This window comes from Leptinotarsa decemlineata, unplaced genomic scaffold (assembly GCF_025532065.1).
Source record: "Leptinotarsa decemlineata unplaced genomic scaffold, Ldec_3_MD MMD2_tig00026317_RagTag_RagTag, whole genome shotgun sequence".
Taxonomy (NCBI): domain Eukaryota; kingdom Metazoa; phylum Arthropoda; class Insecta; order Coleoptera; family Chrysomelidae; genus Leptinotarsa; species Leptinotarsa decemlineata.
Genome location: NW_027412686.1, coordinates 2,027,050 through 2,042,075, shown reverse-complemented (window position 1 = coordinate 2,042,075; position 15,026 = coordinate 2,027,050). Strand labels below are relative to the sequence as shown.

The 15,026-nt window shown below is 37.7% G+C and overlaps 1 protein-coding gene across 1 annotated transcript; it reads right to left on the bottom strand.

Annotated features, from left to right (window-relative positions):
- Positions 1 to 6,993: 6,993 nt before the first annotated feature.
- On the bottom strand, positions 6,994 to 14,702 carry LOC141485354 (uncharacterized). The gene is made up of 2 exons (XM_074181854.1): positions 14,200 to 14,702; positions 6,994 to 8,896 (listed from the first exon to the last, which is right to left on the bottom strand). The coding sequence occupies exons 1-2, from the start codon at positions 14,223 to 14,225 to the stop codon at positions 7,228 to 7,230; spliced, it is 1,695 nt and encodes a 564-aa protein (XP_074037955.1). The 5' UTR covers positions 14,226 to 14,702; the 3' UTR covers positions 6,994 to 7,227.
- Positions 14,703 to 15,026: the final 324 nt, after the last annotated feature.

Genomic DNA, 15,026 nt, shown 5'->3' with positions numbered 1-15,026 from the left:
CATCTTCTTCGGATTTGCCCAATTTCAGAGCCAAATATTTTTTTCGAATGATGCGTGCAATTTCGTTGATTTTATTCTTTCGAATAACATCAACTTCTTTGCTCAACGGTTTCATGATGGTGAATGATACTACATCACGCACTGTGTATACTTATATATTTGTCGAATCCTTGACGATAACGTCCACCATTCTTATCGAAATCTTTCATTATTACAACGGTTCCATATCGATGTTGCCAACATTCGGCACACATTCTCTTGAATTCATCGAAAGACATGTCGGGAGAGACGTGTTCATCGAATACATGTTTCAAATTTATTTCATCCTGTTTGAAAAGTACAATCATATTGCAATTGTCTCGTATCAATTGTTTGGGGATTTTTGAATATGTCTGACAAAGATAGGCGGCGTCAATGTTCTTATGCCTACATACAGAATAATATTCGCGAATTTTCTGTTGGCCATCACATGCTACATCATCGAAAATGAATATGGAATTTGATTTGGCTTCGTGAGGGCTTATGATATCCTCATTTTCCCTGAACGGATAATATCCCAACCCCTTGACTTTACTGAAAATTTCTTGAACCACTTGATATTTAGGTTGATACAATGATTTTGAATATACGTAGATATTTTCAAATTTGGCGCCATTCGGGTGGAATAGCAATGTTAAGATAGCGTTTGTCTTTCCACAACCACTCGGCCCACAAATTATTGCACGAAACGAATAGGGTAATAATATACCATGCTTCCCAACTACACTACATTTGTTGGCTTCATTCAAAAAGTCTAAATTTTCAATAGGTAATGTCTTGTCTTGTTGAACGACTTTCATGATGTGATGCTGGATAATGAGTGCGCTACGCTTATAAATAAAAACATCACAGTCATCACCCAATCATTCTCAATGTTGACTTACTCCGGTGCAGGTGTCGTCAATTCGATTATCAATAAGCTCCCGTTCGAATTACATCTACCTGGTTATCAGTTTTGCGGACCAGGCACCAAATTGAAAAAGAGATTGGAACGCGGTGACACCGGTGTAAATCCTTTGGACGAATATTGTAAAGATCACGATATCGCGTACTCTCAAAGCGACTCATTAGAAGACCGTCATAAAGCAGATCAAGTGTTGGAAAATAGAGCTTGGGAACGCGTTAAATCGAAAGACGCTAGATTTGGTGAAAAAGCTGCAGCTTGGCTCGTAACTACAACAATGAAAGCGAAACGTAAGCTCGGCATGGGGTTGTCCTTTCGACGTAATATGCTTAAAAAAATTACTAAAAATTGGAAGCCACATCCTACCAATATTAAGAAATCCAGTGCTTCGGCTTTGCGAGCTGCTAAAATGGCATTGAGTCAAGCTGGAGGACGTAAAAACATACGGATACCTAGGATAATACCATTCGAAGCAAAATCTGGAGGAATTCTTCCCCTCATCCCTATATTCGCTGCCCTTTCAGCTTTGGGTTCGTTGGCAGGTGGAGCAGGCGCTATCGCAAAAACCGTAATAGATGCTAAAAATGCCAAAAAGAAACTTGAAGAAGATCAACGTCACAATAAAGCTATGGAACATTTAGGTTCCGGTTTGTACCTACGCAAAACACCTCGAGGATTTGGTCTGTTCCTAAAGAAACAACAGCAACGCAAAGGGCGAGGTCTTTACTTGAAAAAGCAAAAAAAACTCCTACTGAAGCTACCCCATAGAGCATTATACGATTCGGAAATTCAAAAATGTGCCCGTCAAATGAGAATTCCACATTTTCGTGGAGTCTTTATGCGCGACACGTTGCCAACTCGTGGTCCTCGACTGCGAGAATGTGCTGTATTGAACTTGGATTCTCGATTGAATAAAGGCACTCATTGGGTAGCTTACATCAAAAACGGCAATGCTGTACAATATTTTGATAGTTTCGGTAATCTCAAACCTCCAATGGAATTGGTCAGATATTTTGGAGGGAGTATAACGATTACATATAACAATGATCAGTATCAAAATTTTGACCAGAGTAATTGCGGACATCTGTGCCTACAGTTTCTGCTCCATAATGTCTGCAAAAATGGTTGGAGATAAATCTTTGCGAGATTTAACCGATGCTGAATTGAAAACTTTATCGATCGACTATTTGATTGAGAATGCTAAACCTTGGGAATTATTGGATGTTTGGCATAGATTACCAAAGGACTACCAACATCGATTCGCTTTGCAGATTCGTTTACCATGTTTCATCCATTACCGACATGAGGTACCACCACCTATATCAGCTGCGTCATCGCTACAAAAAGCAATGTATTATGGTCCTGTGAGTTCGCAAATAGAATGTTATTATTGTAGAAATAAATGATTTTTATGCAAAATGTTGTTGTTATTGTTTCAATCATTATTTAAGGAGATGTCATACTGACATTATATCAGTCATGTCTATGATATTAACGCTAACGAGTCGTTCTTCGACGCTCTCCATCGATTTCAATCCACCCGTTCGATTAGATTCTGATTCTGAATATACTTTGGCTTTGCTCAGTTTCCATTCGTACAACAGTATACCCTACATTGAAGAAGGTACGAAATTCTACTACTATGAAAACGCTGACAAAACTAAACAGAAAACCATCGATATACCTGTTGGATCTTACGAAATTGGTGACATTGAAGAATTAATAAACAAATACATCACGCCTAAAACGTTCAAGGAAAACCCTGAGTATTTTTTCTATCTGAAACCGAATAATAATACGCTGAAAAGTGAAATATTCTGTCTGAAGCACTCGATTGATTTCCGACCTGCAAATAGCTTGGCTCACATACTGGGGTTTTCATCTACTGTTCTCAAACCAAACTTACATCACGAATCCGATCTACCTGTGGATATCATTAAAGTACGCACCATACACATAGATAGCAACATTACGTTTGGAGCCTTCTACAACGACACACCGACTCATACGATATACGAATTTGCTGTTGGTGTTGATCCGGGGTATGCAATTGACGAAATACCTAATCATCCCATTTACCTACCTATTGCACATAGAGACGAAATAAACAATATCACGCTGCGAGTGCTCGACCAACATTCTAGGCTCATTGATTTCCGAAACGAAGAAATAATAATTCGTTTGGAATTGAAGCGGAAGTATGGTGCTGACTATCTATAAAAATAATACACCTCCATACCCCAAGTCAGTCTTCACCAAGACCTTCACTAGTCGACAACTATTGACAACGGAAAATAAATTGTTTCTGGAATCTCTTGGTTATCATGTTGTCCAATCAAGTGTTCAACATTTTCCGAAAACCGCAAATCGATGAGTCCATACAAAAGATAGAATGGCGGACCTACTATCCATATGTCAAATCTTTTCGCAACAACGATGTTATTGAAATTAACATCAATCAATCTGATGCCTACGATGCTTTGTACGATAGTCTGCTGTTCATTAGTGGAAAAGTTGAGAAGACTAAAGGGGACGGTAAGGTGTCATTCGTAAACAATGCTGGTGCTTTCATGTTTCAATCTGCTAGTTATGAGCAGAGTGGTAAGGAATTGGAAGCAGTTCGTGAACTTGGAATTGTTAGTACTGTTAGAGGCTTTCTCAACTACACCGACGAAGATATCAAACACTTGGCCACCTCCGGTTGGACTTTTCCCAACAATACAGGCGTCATCAACACAACTCATCTAACATTCAACATGCTCATACCCATCAAGCATTTTTTGAATATCTTCAACGATTATCAGTGTGTTTCCTACGGTAAACATACCATTCGATTAGTACGAGCTGAAGATGATAGCAACTGTTTCAAAATAGAAGAGACTCCTGCTGCACTAACACCGAAAACGAAAGTTAAATTGGAAATTGAAAATATCGAACTGAAAGTTAAACGACTCTTTCCGCATGATCAAATTAAATTGCAACTTTTGAAAGCTATCCAAGCAGACACTCCTATTCTCATACCGTTCAGAAAATGGGAACTTCATATGCTGCCAGCTCTCACACAAGGTGCAAAAAATGAAATATGGGCCGTCAAGACTTTTTCGTTCCTCGAAAGCCCTCGCTATGTAATTGTATGTTTCCAAAAAAATCGTGACTACACTAAAGTCAACAATGATCCAACAATATTCAATCATTTGAATATTACCAATATAACGCTCACTCTTAACGGTGAGAATTACCCCAAGGAAAATATGCATTTGAATTTTGCAAAGGGGAATTTTTCGCAAGCTTATTTCAACTACTCACAATTTGGTCTCAGCTACAAAATAACCAATCAACATAATCCTCTTCTCACTTCCACCGTCTTCACGGACAAAGCTCTCTTTGTCATCGATTGTTCCAGAAGGGATGAGAGCATCAAAGGTTCCTGTGTTGATGTAAAACTTGAAATCGAAGCATCCGAGGGATTTCCTCAAAATACTAGAGCCTATTGCATAATTGTGCACGACACTGTCATAGAACAAATCCCACTCAGCGAAATTATTAAAAAATGGAACTGAACATGTGATTTTGCTTCAGTATCAATCGAAGAGTCAACATGAGAATAGCTGTTGTAGATATTCAAGGCTTCACCGTCGAGCAAAAATTCCATCCTAAAGAAATAGCCATTAGGATTGGAATTCAGTGTAGTAACTTTTTACTGCTGCCAAACACACCATTTTCCAGTTTGAGTAAAGAAGATCGTCGTACCGCCTGTTACTTGGAGCGAAACATTCACGGATTGAGGTATTCCTCTGGCTTTGTGGAATATAATCAATTGGATGCCATCCTCATGAAAAATCTACAAGGTGTCGATGTCATTTATTTGCGAGGACATCCAAAACATGACTTTCTAACTGAAAAATTTCACGAGTTGAATATACCGACACGCGTTGTGAATTTGGAGGGCTATGACAATACAACATGGATGGTTCCCACATTCGACAACAACGAGGGTGTCTCACCCTGTATGCATCACATTCGCAAGCGAACCAACTACAATTGCAGTCTCCGAAACGTAGATATTTTATACAAATGGCTTTGTGATATATTACCAAATCATTTCTTCTTTTTAATCTAACCTCACCGCCTTATGATACCCTCAACAAAAAATAGAAAACGTATGCAAAACGTTCGAAAGCGCACGAAAAACGATCGAAAGCGCACGAAAAACGATCGAAAGCGCACGAAAAACGACCGTAAACGCACGTAAAACGGTCGAAAACGCACGAAAAACGATCGTCAACGCACGAAAAACGATCGAAAACGCACGGAAAACCACGTATTTTGAAATGTCATTGTCGAATACTTCGCTCTCCCATTGCCCTCACGTTAAGTCCACAACGCTTAACCTCTCGACACTTTTGAATCTCCTCTTTCTCCTGATGATGCTAACTTGGTTAACAAAGATACGAGACATAGTGCCCTTTTGGCATGTTGGAATGCTAGACTTCTGTTGAACTGACATGTTTTTTCTTAAGTGGTATATTTTGACGCACCCTGTACACTTCGACGTCATGTTTGTTTTCAATGATGTATTTTGAGACACCCCGTATACAATGACGGATCGCAGGTTGTCATATTTTTTCTTAAATCTGATTCATAATTATTAATATATAACTTTCGCGCTTCCAATTTTCGTCGAGTAGTTCACGATTAATTCCAAAACCGGCAACGCTACATTGCCCCATAAACAATGATTTATTGTACAGGCAACGCCAAACCTGCCATGCTGGCATGTATTAACATTTGACAGATGCAGTCTTATGAGTCTAGTGTTTACAGTGTCCTTCTTCAACCAATAGATAGTTCAGCTAGTGACTCATAGATGACTCTGTGAATTCTATAACTTAATTTTCAAACCGGCAACGCTACATTACTCCATAAACATTGATTTATTGTACAACTGGCAACACCTGCTTGCACTAGCAACCGGTAAAACCTCAATCTCCATCTCTCTTTGCATCGATTACGTCACACGCGCCTCTCGCTCTTACACACACATACACATCTTTACATGAAATATTAATTATTTCCTAAATCTAAGTATATTTTCCTATCTTCAATATGATAATGACGATTACATTCTACGGAAATCAAAAATAAAAATGCTGTCAAGTATAATGAATGAGTCAATTTCGGTCCCGACAAAACTAACGCTATAAATACCCAACATTCGCAGTTATCTTCAATATCTTACGATGGTGTAGAGGCTAAGGACAATGTCTACGGCGCGGACGACCCAGGTTCGAATCCCATAACTATAAACTTTTTTTATTTAAAATCACGTGACTGCAACGTGACTAGGGGGCCGAGGGGTTAGGTGGGGTACCAAGAAGGCCTGAGCGGTGATGTGGAGTACCAGTTGGATGCCTGGCTGTCTGTCTCGCTCCGGCTGTCTGTCTGGCTCAATCGGGGCCGCTTCTACTATTGAGAGTACTGATGTACTTAATTTCAATTAAGGCTATGTTTTGGACCATATTTAGCAGAATTTATTTTTTATCTCGAAAACAGATAGAGATAGGTATAGGACATTATTAACATATTTGGAATCGTTCTAGTATTAAAATACTAGAGCGATTCCAAAAATGTATTAATATACGGGGTGTTCTATTTAAAAAAATATAACTGCTAGGACTTTTTGATAAAAGTGGCAACGCCGCAATGCTGAAAATATTTTAGATCGATAGAACAGGTAAGGAAATGTGAGAGGTGAAATTTTCACAAAAATCATGCTTTGCGTTTTCCAGAAACGTCTAACCTACCATCGACCGTGAATCACGCTGTATAAATCAAACTTCGCAACACATGCCATACAAAACAAACATAATTTCCCCCCACCAGACAACATAAAACTCATAAAACATGTCAATAAGGGAAACCGCATGGACATTTGGGAAAACTTAAACATCCATAAATTTAACAGTCATAAATCACTTAACGAGGAACAAGTACAATTCAAAACACAACAAGACCTGGCATTCAATATATTAAACAAATCAAGACACAAAATATAACTTTCGGATGTCAAAGTCCTTTTTTAAAAATTAATTTTATTAACAAAAATTGATGTTAACAGTATGAGAGCAAAATTATAACTGAATTACAAAAGTATTCTTCCCATGAAGATAAGAATGCTTGCACATCAGTTTCCCAGAATCGCGAGATTCTGCTTCAGCATGGTCAGCGGTTCACATGGGAACGGGCGATATAATTCCTCCCCCCGAAGATTCAACGTAGGAGGGTCAGCGAGGAAGTTGAACCCTAGACATCTCGATATCTTGACTTGGTTCGGATGGTCCATTGGTTTTGCACCCTCTGAAGCCAATCTTCTTGTGCAGTAGGTACAAACAGATTGATACTAGGACCAAGTAGATAAACATCGTCCAAAAACTTGGGATATGTGCTACGTCTTTGAAAGATATAATCGGTTCGTTTTCCATTATTGCGGTTTTTATTGAATGAAGTTCGTCCAGGTTCAGGTCATCAAGTTGGATCCCTATTGATTTGGGTGGCTCTGGCTTCCCTTCTTCCAAGTCTGGTAAGATGATTGGTTCACTATTGGTAACTTGGTGATCGTTGGTTATGATTTGGTTGCCACAGGATAACTGGCATCCAATTGGAATGTCGAATAGATAACTTCCAGGTAGTAGGTTCTCGATTTCGTTCTGGTTCTGGCACTTGAGTTTGGTAGTTTGTTGAGCCGGTAGGAGGACAACCCATTTGTTTGAGTTATCTAGTTGTCTAATGGCTGGTCTCGATAAATGTATGACAGTCTGCTTACAAGTGGAGGTGTTCTGGACATTGAGTAGCTGGATTTCGCATGGATTGTCTTCTGTCAGCTCTCTGATGTTGGTGGATGGGCAGATATAGGTTCGATGGGAGATCTCCAAACAAGGATCGCTCAAGAATGCATACAATTTTTCGTTTTTTGACAAATATTTGTTTTGAGGTATAACAGCCTTAAACTGACCCTTAGTTAATATCGGAATAGAAAATAGGTGATAGTAATCGAAATTTGATGGATGGGTAATTGGAATATGCAAGATATAGGTTATTCTGAAATTTGATATATAGCTTTTGAGGCTAATAATTTTTTCATAAAGCAAAGTATTCTCGAAACTTATTTCAATTGGTAGTTGGTCTTTCTCAACGATTTTATTCAATTTTTGCAGTTCTTTGAACAAATCTTTTGTTTTTATAATACTAGGATGAAGAATGTTCAGTCTAGAAAATTGTATTGAGTTTTCAACATCTTGCAAAATTGAATTTATGATTTCAAATGTATTGATTATCTGATTCAAAATGTCTTTAATAAACATAGAGTTTTCTTTATACGTTTGATTTTCAACAATTTTTGCTATTTGATTAATTTTTGATTCCAAAAGCCTTTCGTTATGTTTCACTTGCTGAACTGTACTATTGAACTGATCAATTAATGAGATTGAGAGTGAGTTTTGCTTCTTGATATTCGTTACTAGATTATTTTGATTATCTTGTAATTCTTTGATCAGGCGGTCATATTTTTCACCATCGTTGGAATCTAAATTTCCTGTGATCGACTTGAAAATGGATCCAATTCCGTTTATAAGACCGCGCTTTGTTCTGAGTGGATGTGGTAAAATATTGTTGAGTCTATCAGTCACCTCCTTTTCCGAAAATTCTAATATTTTTAAATAGTTAGATGTGTCCCATGAGTAGTCTTTGTGACTGCCTACAAGTGTCCTTACATTTTTTGAATGGAATTTCAGTTTATCTACCTCCACGATTATTGGATTTAAATCATAATAATGAATAAGTGAATATGCGTGCGTTTCGACTTTGGCTGTTCCAAGTTTGAGAGGAATAAGTCCTGGATTGTTCTTTAGGTTTTGTTTAGATATATTTTCCTGGAGTCCGAGAGTTCCAGATAATCTGAAAAATTAATCAATTTTTAATGGGAGATGGGTATTTTTTGAGGGGACGTTTTAAATTGTCCATGTGAATTTTTTGTTGGTTTTCTGTAGAAACTGTTTTCATTGTATGATCGACCGTTTTGATTTGAGTTGGTTTTTGAAATTTATTTGCATCCTTCTGCCTAATATGTTTTTTCACGTAAACTTTTTGTTTGGTTTTGAATACAATGGGATCATCGCGTTTTTTATTTTCTCGTTCTACTATCTTTTCCTTTTGCTTTATTAGGTCCGGGTTTATTTTGGAATAGAGGAGTTTCGATCGTTCCTTGTGATCATTGGTGTAATCATTTAGTAATTTCCGATCAATATCAATATTGAAAGGATCATTGGTTGAAATGTGACCACTTATGATGTCAATTGGCTTGAGTTTTGTGACCGAATGTATAGAGTGGTTGTATGCCAAAATTGCGTACAACATTTTCATTTTTGGAGGGGTTTTCAAAAATCCTCTAGTGTTGAGTAGACGAATGTGTTCTAGAATGGTAGAATGGAACCGTTCTATCATTCCATTGGATTGAGGATGGTGTGGTGATGTGAAATGAACTTCGACTTTGTGTAAAGCCAGGAGTTCCGAAATGAGAAAGTTATTGAATTCGGTACCGTTGTCAACGATAATTCGTTTGGGGATACCATGATGAGAAAAAAATTGAATGAGGTTGTCGGCTATTTCCGTACCTGTCAAGGAGTTGACTAGGTATGCCTGTGCGTACTTTGAAAAACTGTCTATGATTGTGAGGAATTTTCTACTTTCGATAGTGAATGTATCCATATGTACGATTTCGAAAGGTTTGGTTGCTGTAGGGGTGATGTTGAGCTTCATTTTGATGGGGTTTCGCTCATATTTGCTTTGTTGGCAAATAAGGCATTGATTAATATATGTTTGAATGGTTTCTTTTATGTTCGGCCAGTAATGTTTTTCCTTAATTCTTGCGAAAGTTTCGTCAACACCGCGGTGGTTTGACTTACCTTCATGGTGGTTTTTGATAATTTCTTGAACGTCTTCTTTTTTTGTAACGTCCAGAAGCTTTTTGGTACACCTTTTGAACTTTATAGAGGGCCACTTGAAATATTTTTGAATTGTTGCCGAAAATGGTTCATAAAGTTCGGGGTTTTCAAAATAGACATGGTACTGCACTCCTGGGGCGACATATTCTTTGATAAAATTCAAAATATCGTTTTCTGTATTATTTTGCGATATTTGTACATGAATTCTCATCTTTTTCTCGAACAGAATGGTAGTTTTAGGTTTGGCCGGAGAATGGAGAACTGAGCTTATAATCAACTGATTGAGCCCTAGGTTCACGGCACACTGCGCTATTGGAATTGTTACAACAGGGTTCTGTTCAGCATTTGAGTGAATGGTGTCATCTTCAAGGTTTTCGCGTTCTGGTAGGGGTTCATCTTCTATTTGTTCGATATTAGGTTGCAATGGTGAAGAAATGTCATTTCTTCCATTACCTGTGGAAGGTAATTCATTGTCTTCGTGTATTCTGGGTTCTGGTAGGGGTTCATCTCCTGTACGTTCGGTATCAGGTTGAACTTGTAAAGAAAGATTGTCATTTTCTGTGTGACTTTTCGGAGGTAACTCGTTGTCCGTATTATTTACATGCATTTCGTTAGGAGGAATCATGATGGGGGAATATTCAGTGTCCAGATTAGGTTCTCCAATCATCAAAATATCGGAAGAGGGTTGATAATCCGGGGTTTCAAGGCAACGACTTACTGGGTTTCCTTGACCACTGAAAGTGACACCTTGATTTGTTAGACGTTGTGATTCGTCTAGTATGTCATCCAATTCCTCCCAAAAGGTTTTGGTGTCCTTAGTGTGGATTTCGACACGGGATAAAGCATCGGCGTTGGTGTTCAACTTGCCTTTTTTGTAGATTATGGTATAATCGTATTCCTCTAGTTTGATCCGCCATCTCAGCAATTTTGAGTTGGGGTCCTTCAGAGAGAATAACCACTGAAGGGGTTTATGGTCAGTGACTATATTGAACTTTCGTCCAAAGAGGTATGGGCGGAAGTATTTGGTAGCCCATACGATCGCGAGAAGCTCTTTCTCAATGACTGAGTAATTTTGCTCAGAGTCATTCAGGGTCCGAGATGCGTATGCAACTGGAAGGTCTTGGCCTATAGGGCCTTGAGAAAGGACAGCTCCTAGGGCGAATTTACTTGCGTCCGTGGTGAGATTAAAAGGTTTAGAAAAGTCGGGGTACTGCAAAATCGGATCATTGATTAACAGGTTTTTGCAGGTATTGAAACATTCCAAAAAATCTGCATTATGTTCAATTTTTGCGCCTTTCTTCAGGCATTTGGTTAATGGTTTCGTTAGTCTAGCGAAATTATTGATAAAGCGTCGATAGTAACCTAACAAACCCAAGAATCCTTTGATCTGTTTGGTGGTTTTTGGGACGGGGAAATTTTTGATGGCTGTGATTTTATCTGGATTCGGCTTGACACCTTCGGGAGTCACGACGTGTCCCAGATAGGCTACTTCCTTTCGTAGGAATTCCGATTTATCCAGCTGAATTTTGAAGTTTGAGCTTCTCAGCCTGTTGAAGACAGATTTAAGGCTCTCAAGGTGTTCTTGGAGGGAAGTCGAGAAGATAATAATATCGTCGAGGTATACCAAGCACTTTTCGTTCTGGATACCACGAAGGATATTATCCATTACGCGCTGAAAGGTAGCTGGCGCGTTTTTCAAACCAAATGGCATTCTCAGGTACTCATAATGGCCATGTTCCGTATTGAAAGCTATTTTTTCAATATCGTCCTCTTCCATTTCAATTTGATGGAAGCCACTGGCCAGGTCGAGTGTTGTGAAATACTGGCATTTTCCCAGTTTGTCCAGAAGATCTGTGATGTTAGGTAAAGGGTATTTGTCATCTATCGTTTTCTCATTGAGCTTGCGATAGTCAACAACAACCCTCCATTTTTGCTTCCCAGAAGCATCGACCTTTTTGGGTACCACCCAAATAGGCGATGACCAAGGAGAATTGCTTGGCCGAATAATTTTCTGGTCGAGCATTTTTTTGATCTGATTTTCGACTTCTTGCTTGTGTATGAATGGGTACCGGTATGATTTTGTATACACCGGTATTTCATCAGATGTTCTAATTTGGTGCTTTACACGGCTCGTAAAAGTCAGCGGGGTATTTTCATAATAAAATATGTCAGAGAATTCTTTGCACAGCGAAAGTATCTTAGATCTTTCCTCGTCATTCAAATGGTCACATCGAATTTTTGAAAAATCTAAATTTTGCTTAGGGGAATAATCAAAATTATGAAAATCGATTTTTTGAATTTCGTTCTTATCAAATTTTTCAACAGCGATTGGTTCTGAAAAATTCAGTGTTACTGGTTTGGTGGTGTTGTTCAAAATTGTAGTGAGAGCTCTACCTTTATTTGCAACAGTAAGACACTCTGGCAATTCACAATTATGGAAGCGTTGGTGAGGTATTATTATTTCACCATTCTGAATTGATGTTTTGACCTGTATCACTTGCTCAGATCTTGGAGCAATCGTAATTAAATTGAGATCGCTTTTTGTTTTTTGAAACTTCAGTTTTATTTTCGCATAAGGAGTGATAAGATAGCCATTACCAAAATCTAGGTTAGCTTGTAAAAGTTTTAAATTGTCAAGACCAATTAATCCTTTGAAAATGTCATGAAATTTGAAAAGGAAAAATTTTAAATGTTTTTGTTGTGGCAAATTGAATAATTTTGAAGCGGGCATAGATGCGCTATACTTATGAGCTGATTTTTGGAAAACTGTGGAAACAATAAACGGGTCGTATTTAATTCGATTTGGAAACAGTTTTTGAGCAATTTCTGGATCTATAAAAGATTTCGTGGAGCCTGAATCAATGAGAAATTTTGCGTCATATTCCGGAAATGTTATATATGATAATTCGCTAGAACTAGAATTATTGAAAGAAATGATTTGCGGAACTAGGTTTGATTGTTCGTGGTTGGCATTTCCTGAAAATTTACCTCGGAATTGTCAAAGTTACTTTCCTGATTTTCATTTTCGCAGTATAGAAATTCGTCATAATGTTCGTTATAATCTTCTTCAGCGTAATATTCGTGTTCGCTATAATTTGGTTCATTTTGAGTGTCACTAACTACCGTATTAAATAATTCCTCTGATATAAAATTTCTTTGGGGTTGGTTTTGAAATGAGTTTGAGGGACCTGATCGATAATTAGGGGCGTTTCTTGTCGAAACACTCATTGGTACTGGTTTATTTGTTTGATATGTATTTCTGGTGGATACACTCATGGGTGTAGGTTTTGTGAGGTTCTGATTCTGATTGGGCCTGAAAACATTTCTGTTTTGAAATGGTTGTCTAAAAACTTGCGCGTTGGTAAAGAATTTTTGGGGTTGGCTTGGTGCTCGTGGCTGAATTGGTATTGGTTGTGAAGGAAATTGATTTTGCTGTCTGAAAAAGTTATTTGGTGTACTATAATTATTGGCAGGAGAAGAATTTGGCTGTCTGATCTGAATTGGTGTTCTAGAAGGTTGAAAGTTTGGTCTAAATGTATTCTTATTTGAGAAATTTTGAAAGTAATGTACATTGTCTTCCTGTAAAACAAACTGCAATGCTTCACTGAGAGATTTGGGTTGCATACAACGTATTGTAGTACCCAAGGGTTCCTTGAGCCCAGAAAGAAAGGTTTTCAATGCCAAATTGCTATATAAATCTCTTTTACACCTTTTAGATTCTTGTGTGATTTCGTGAACGTCGATATAATTGCACAATAGGTTCAATATATTTAAACATCTATCATAGAACTGTTGAGGCTTTTCATTAGGGGATTGCCTAAGCATAACCATGTCTCTGTTTAGGCAAGTTTCATCCCTTTGATCGGCAAAGTTTCTGGTTAATGTATCTTTGAGTTCTCTCCAATTTGAAACATTCTGTATATTGGCTACTACTTTAGCATTGCCTGATAATTTTGAAATGAGACAGTTCAGCAAATAAACATTTTGAAAACTTGTCGGCTCAGCCACATTATAAAAAGTATTAATTATTGAATCACAAACTGCTAGATATCTATTTAAATCATTAGGGTTGCCGTCGAATTCAGGCACACACCTAAGGTATTCTGAGTTGAATTGATTAGCCATTATTATATTTGAACTACTAGAAGAATTAGGCAAAGAAACTGAAGAGTCAGCTGAAGGGTTTTCGTTATTCAAATTTAACTTTCCAAGAATTTGAGATAAGTTATCAATAGACATTTAAAAATTACGACTTACATTAAAATTGTAAGAACTTTGAGCATCCTTTATAAGGTAGACGACTGGTTCCTCGATTTTTGATTTCCAGAAAGACTTCCTTGCGAGACTGGACGATTCTGTTCCACTCCCCGATGATCTGCCTGTTGAGGGTAGCTAAAGGTCCACGATGGATTGGGTTTCTTGAGGTTTGAAGAGCCACTCCTTCACAAACACCTCCACAAGACAAAACAACAAGTTCGATACCCGATAAATCGTTGAAACGAAAACTGCACGTTCGATACGTTCAATTTCGAGTATCCTACCGACTGCGCCAAATATAACTTTCGGATGTCAAAGTCCTTTTTTAAAAATTAATTTTATTAACAAAAATTGATGTTAACAGTATGAGAGCAAAATTATAACTGAATTACAAAAGTATTCTTCCCATGAAGATAAGAATGCTTGCACATCAGTTTCCCAGAATCGCGAGATTCTGCTTCAGCATGGTCAGCGGTTCACATGGGAACGGGCGATATAATTCACACTCCTAGAAACAATAAACCTAGAGAAGATCCAACACAAAGAATAGTACCTGATGTAATCCAAATACAGGCAAGTTTACCTAAAGTTGGAAGCCATGGAAATTAACAAATCAATTGAAAACCCGAAATATATACCCCTAATCGAGCAATTCGATTTATGTAGGTTTCCACTCTTGAATTTATAAGTTTTGACAAACTCTATAATCTTCAGTGTTGAATTTTATAGTTGGCATCCTTGTTCATTCTACTACCTCTTCTTCTAGCTTACAAAAAACTCATGATATAATTAAGTATAAAACTAACATTTCATATGTTAGTTTTATA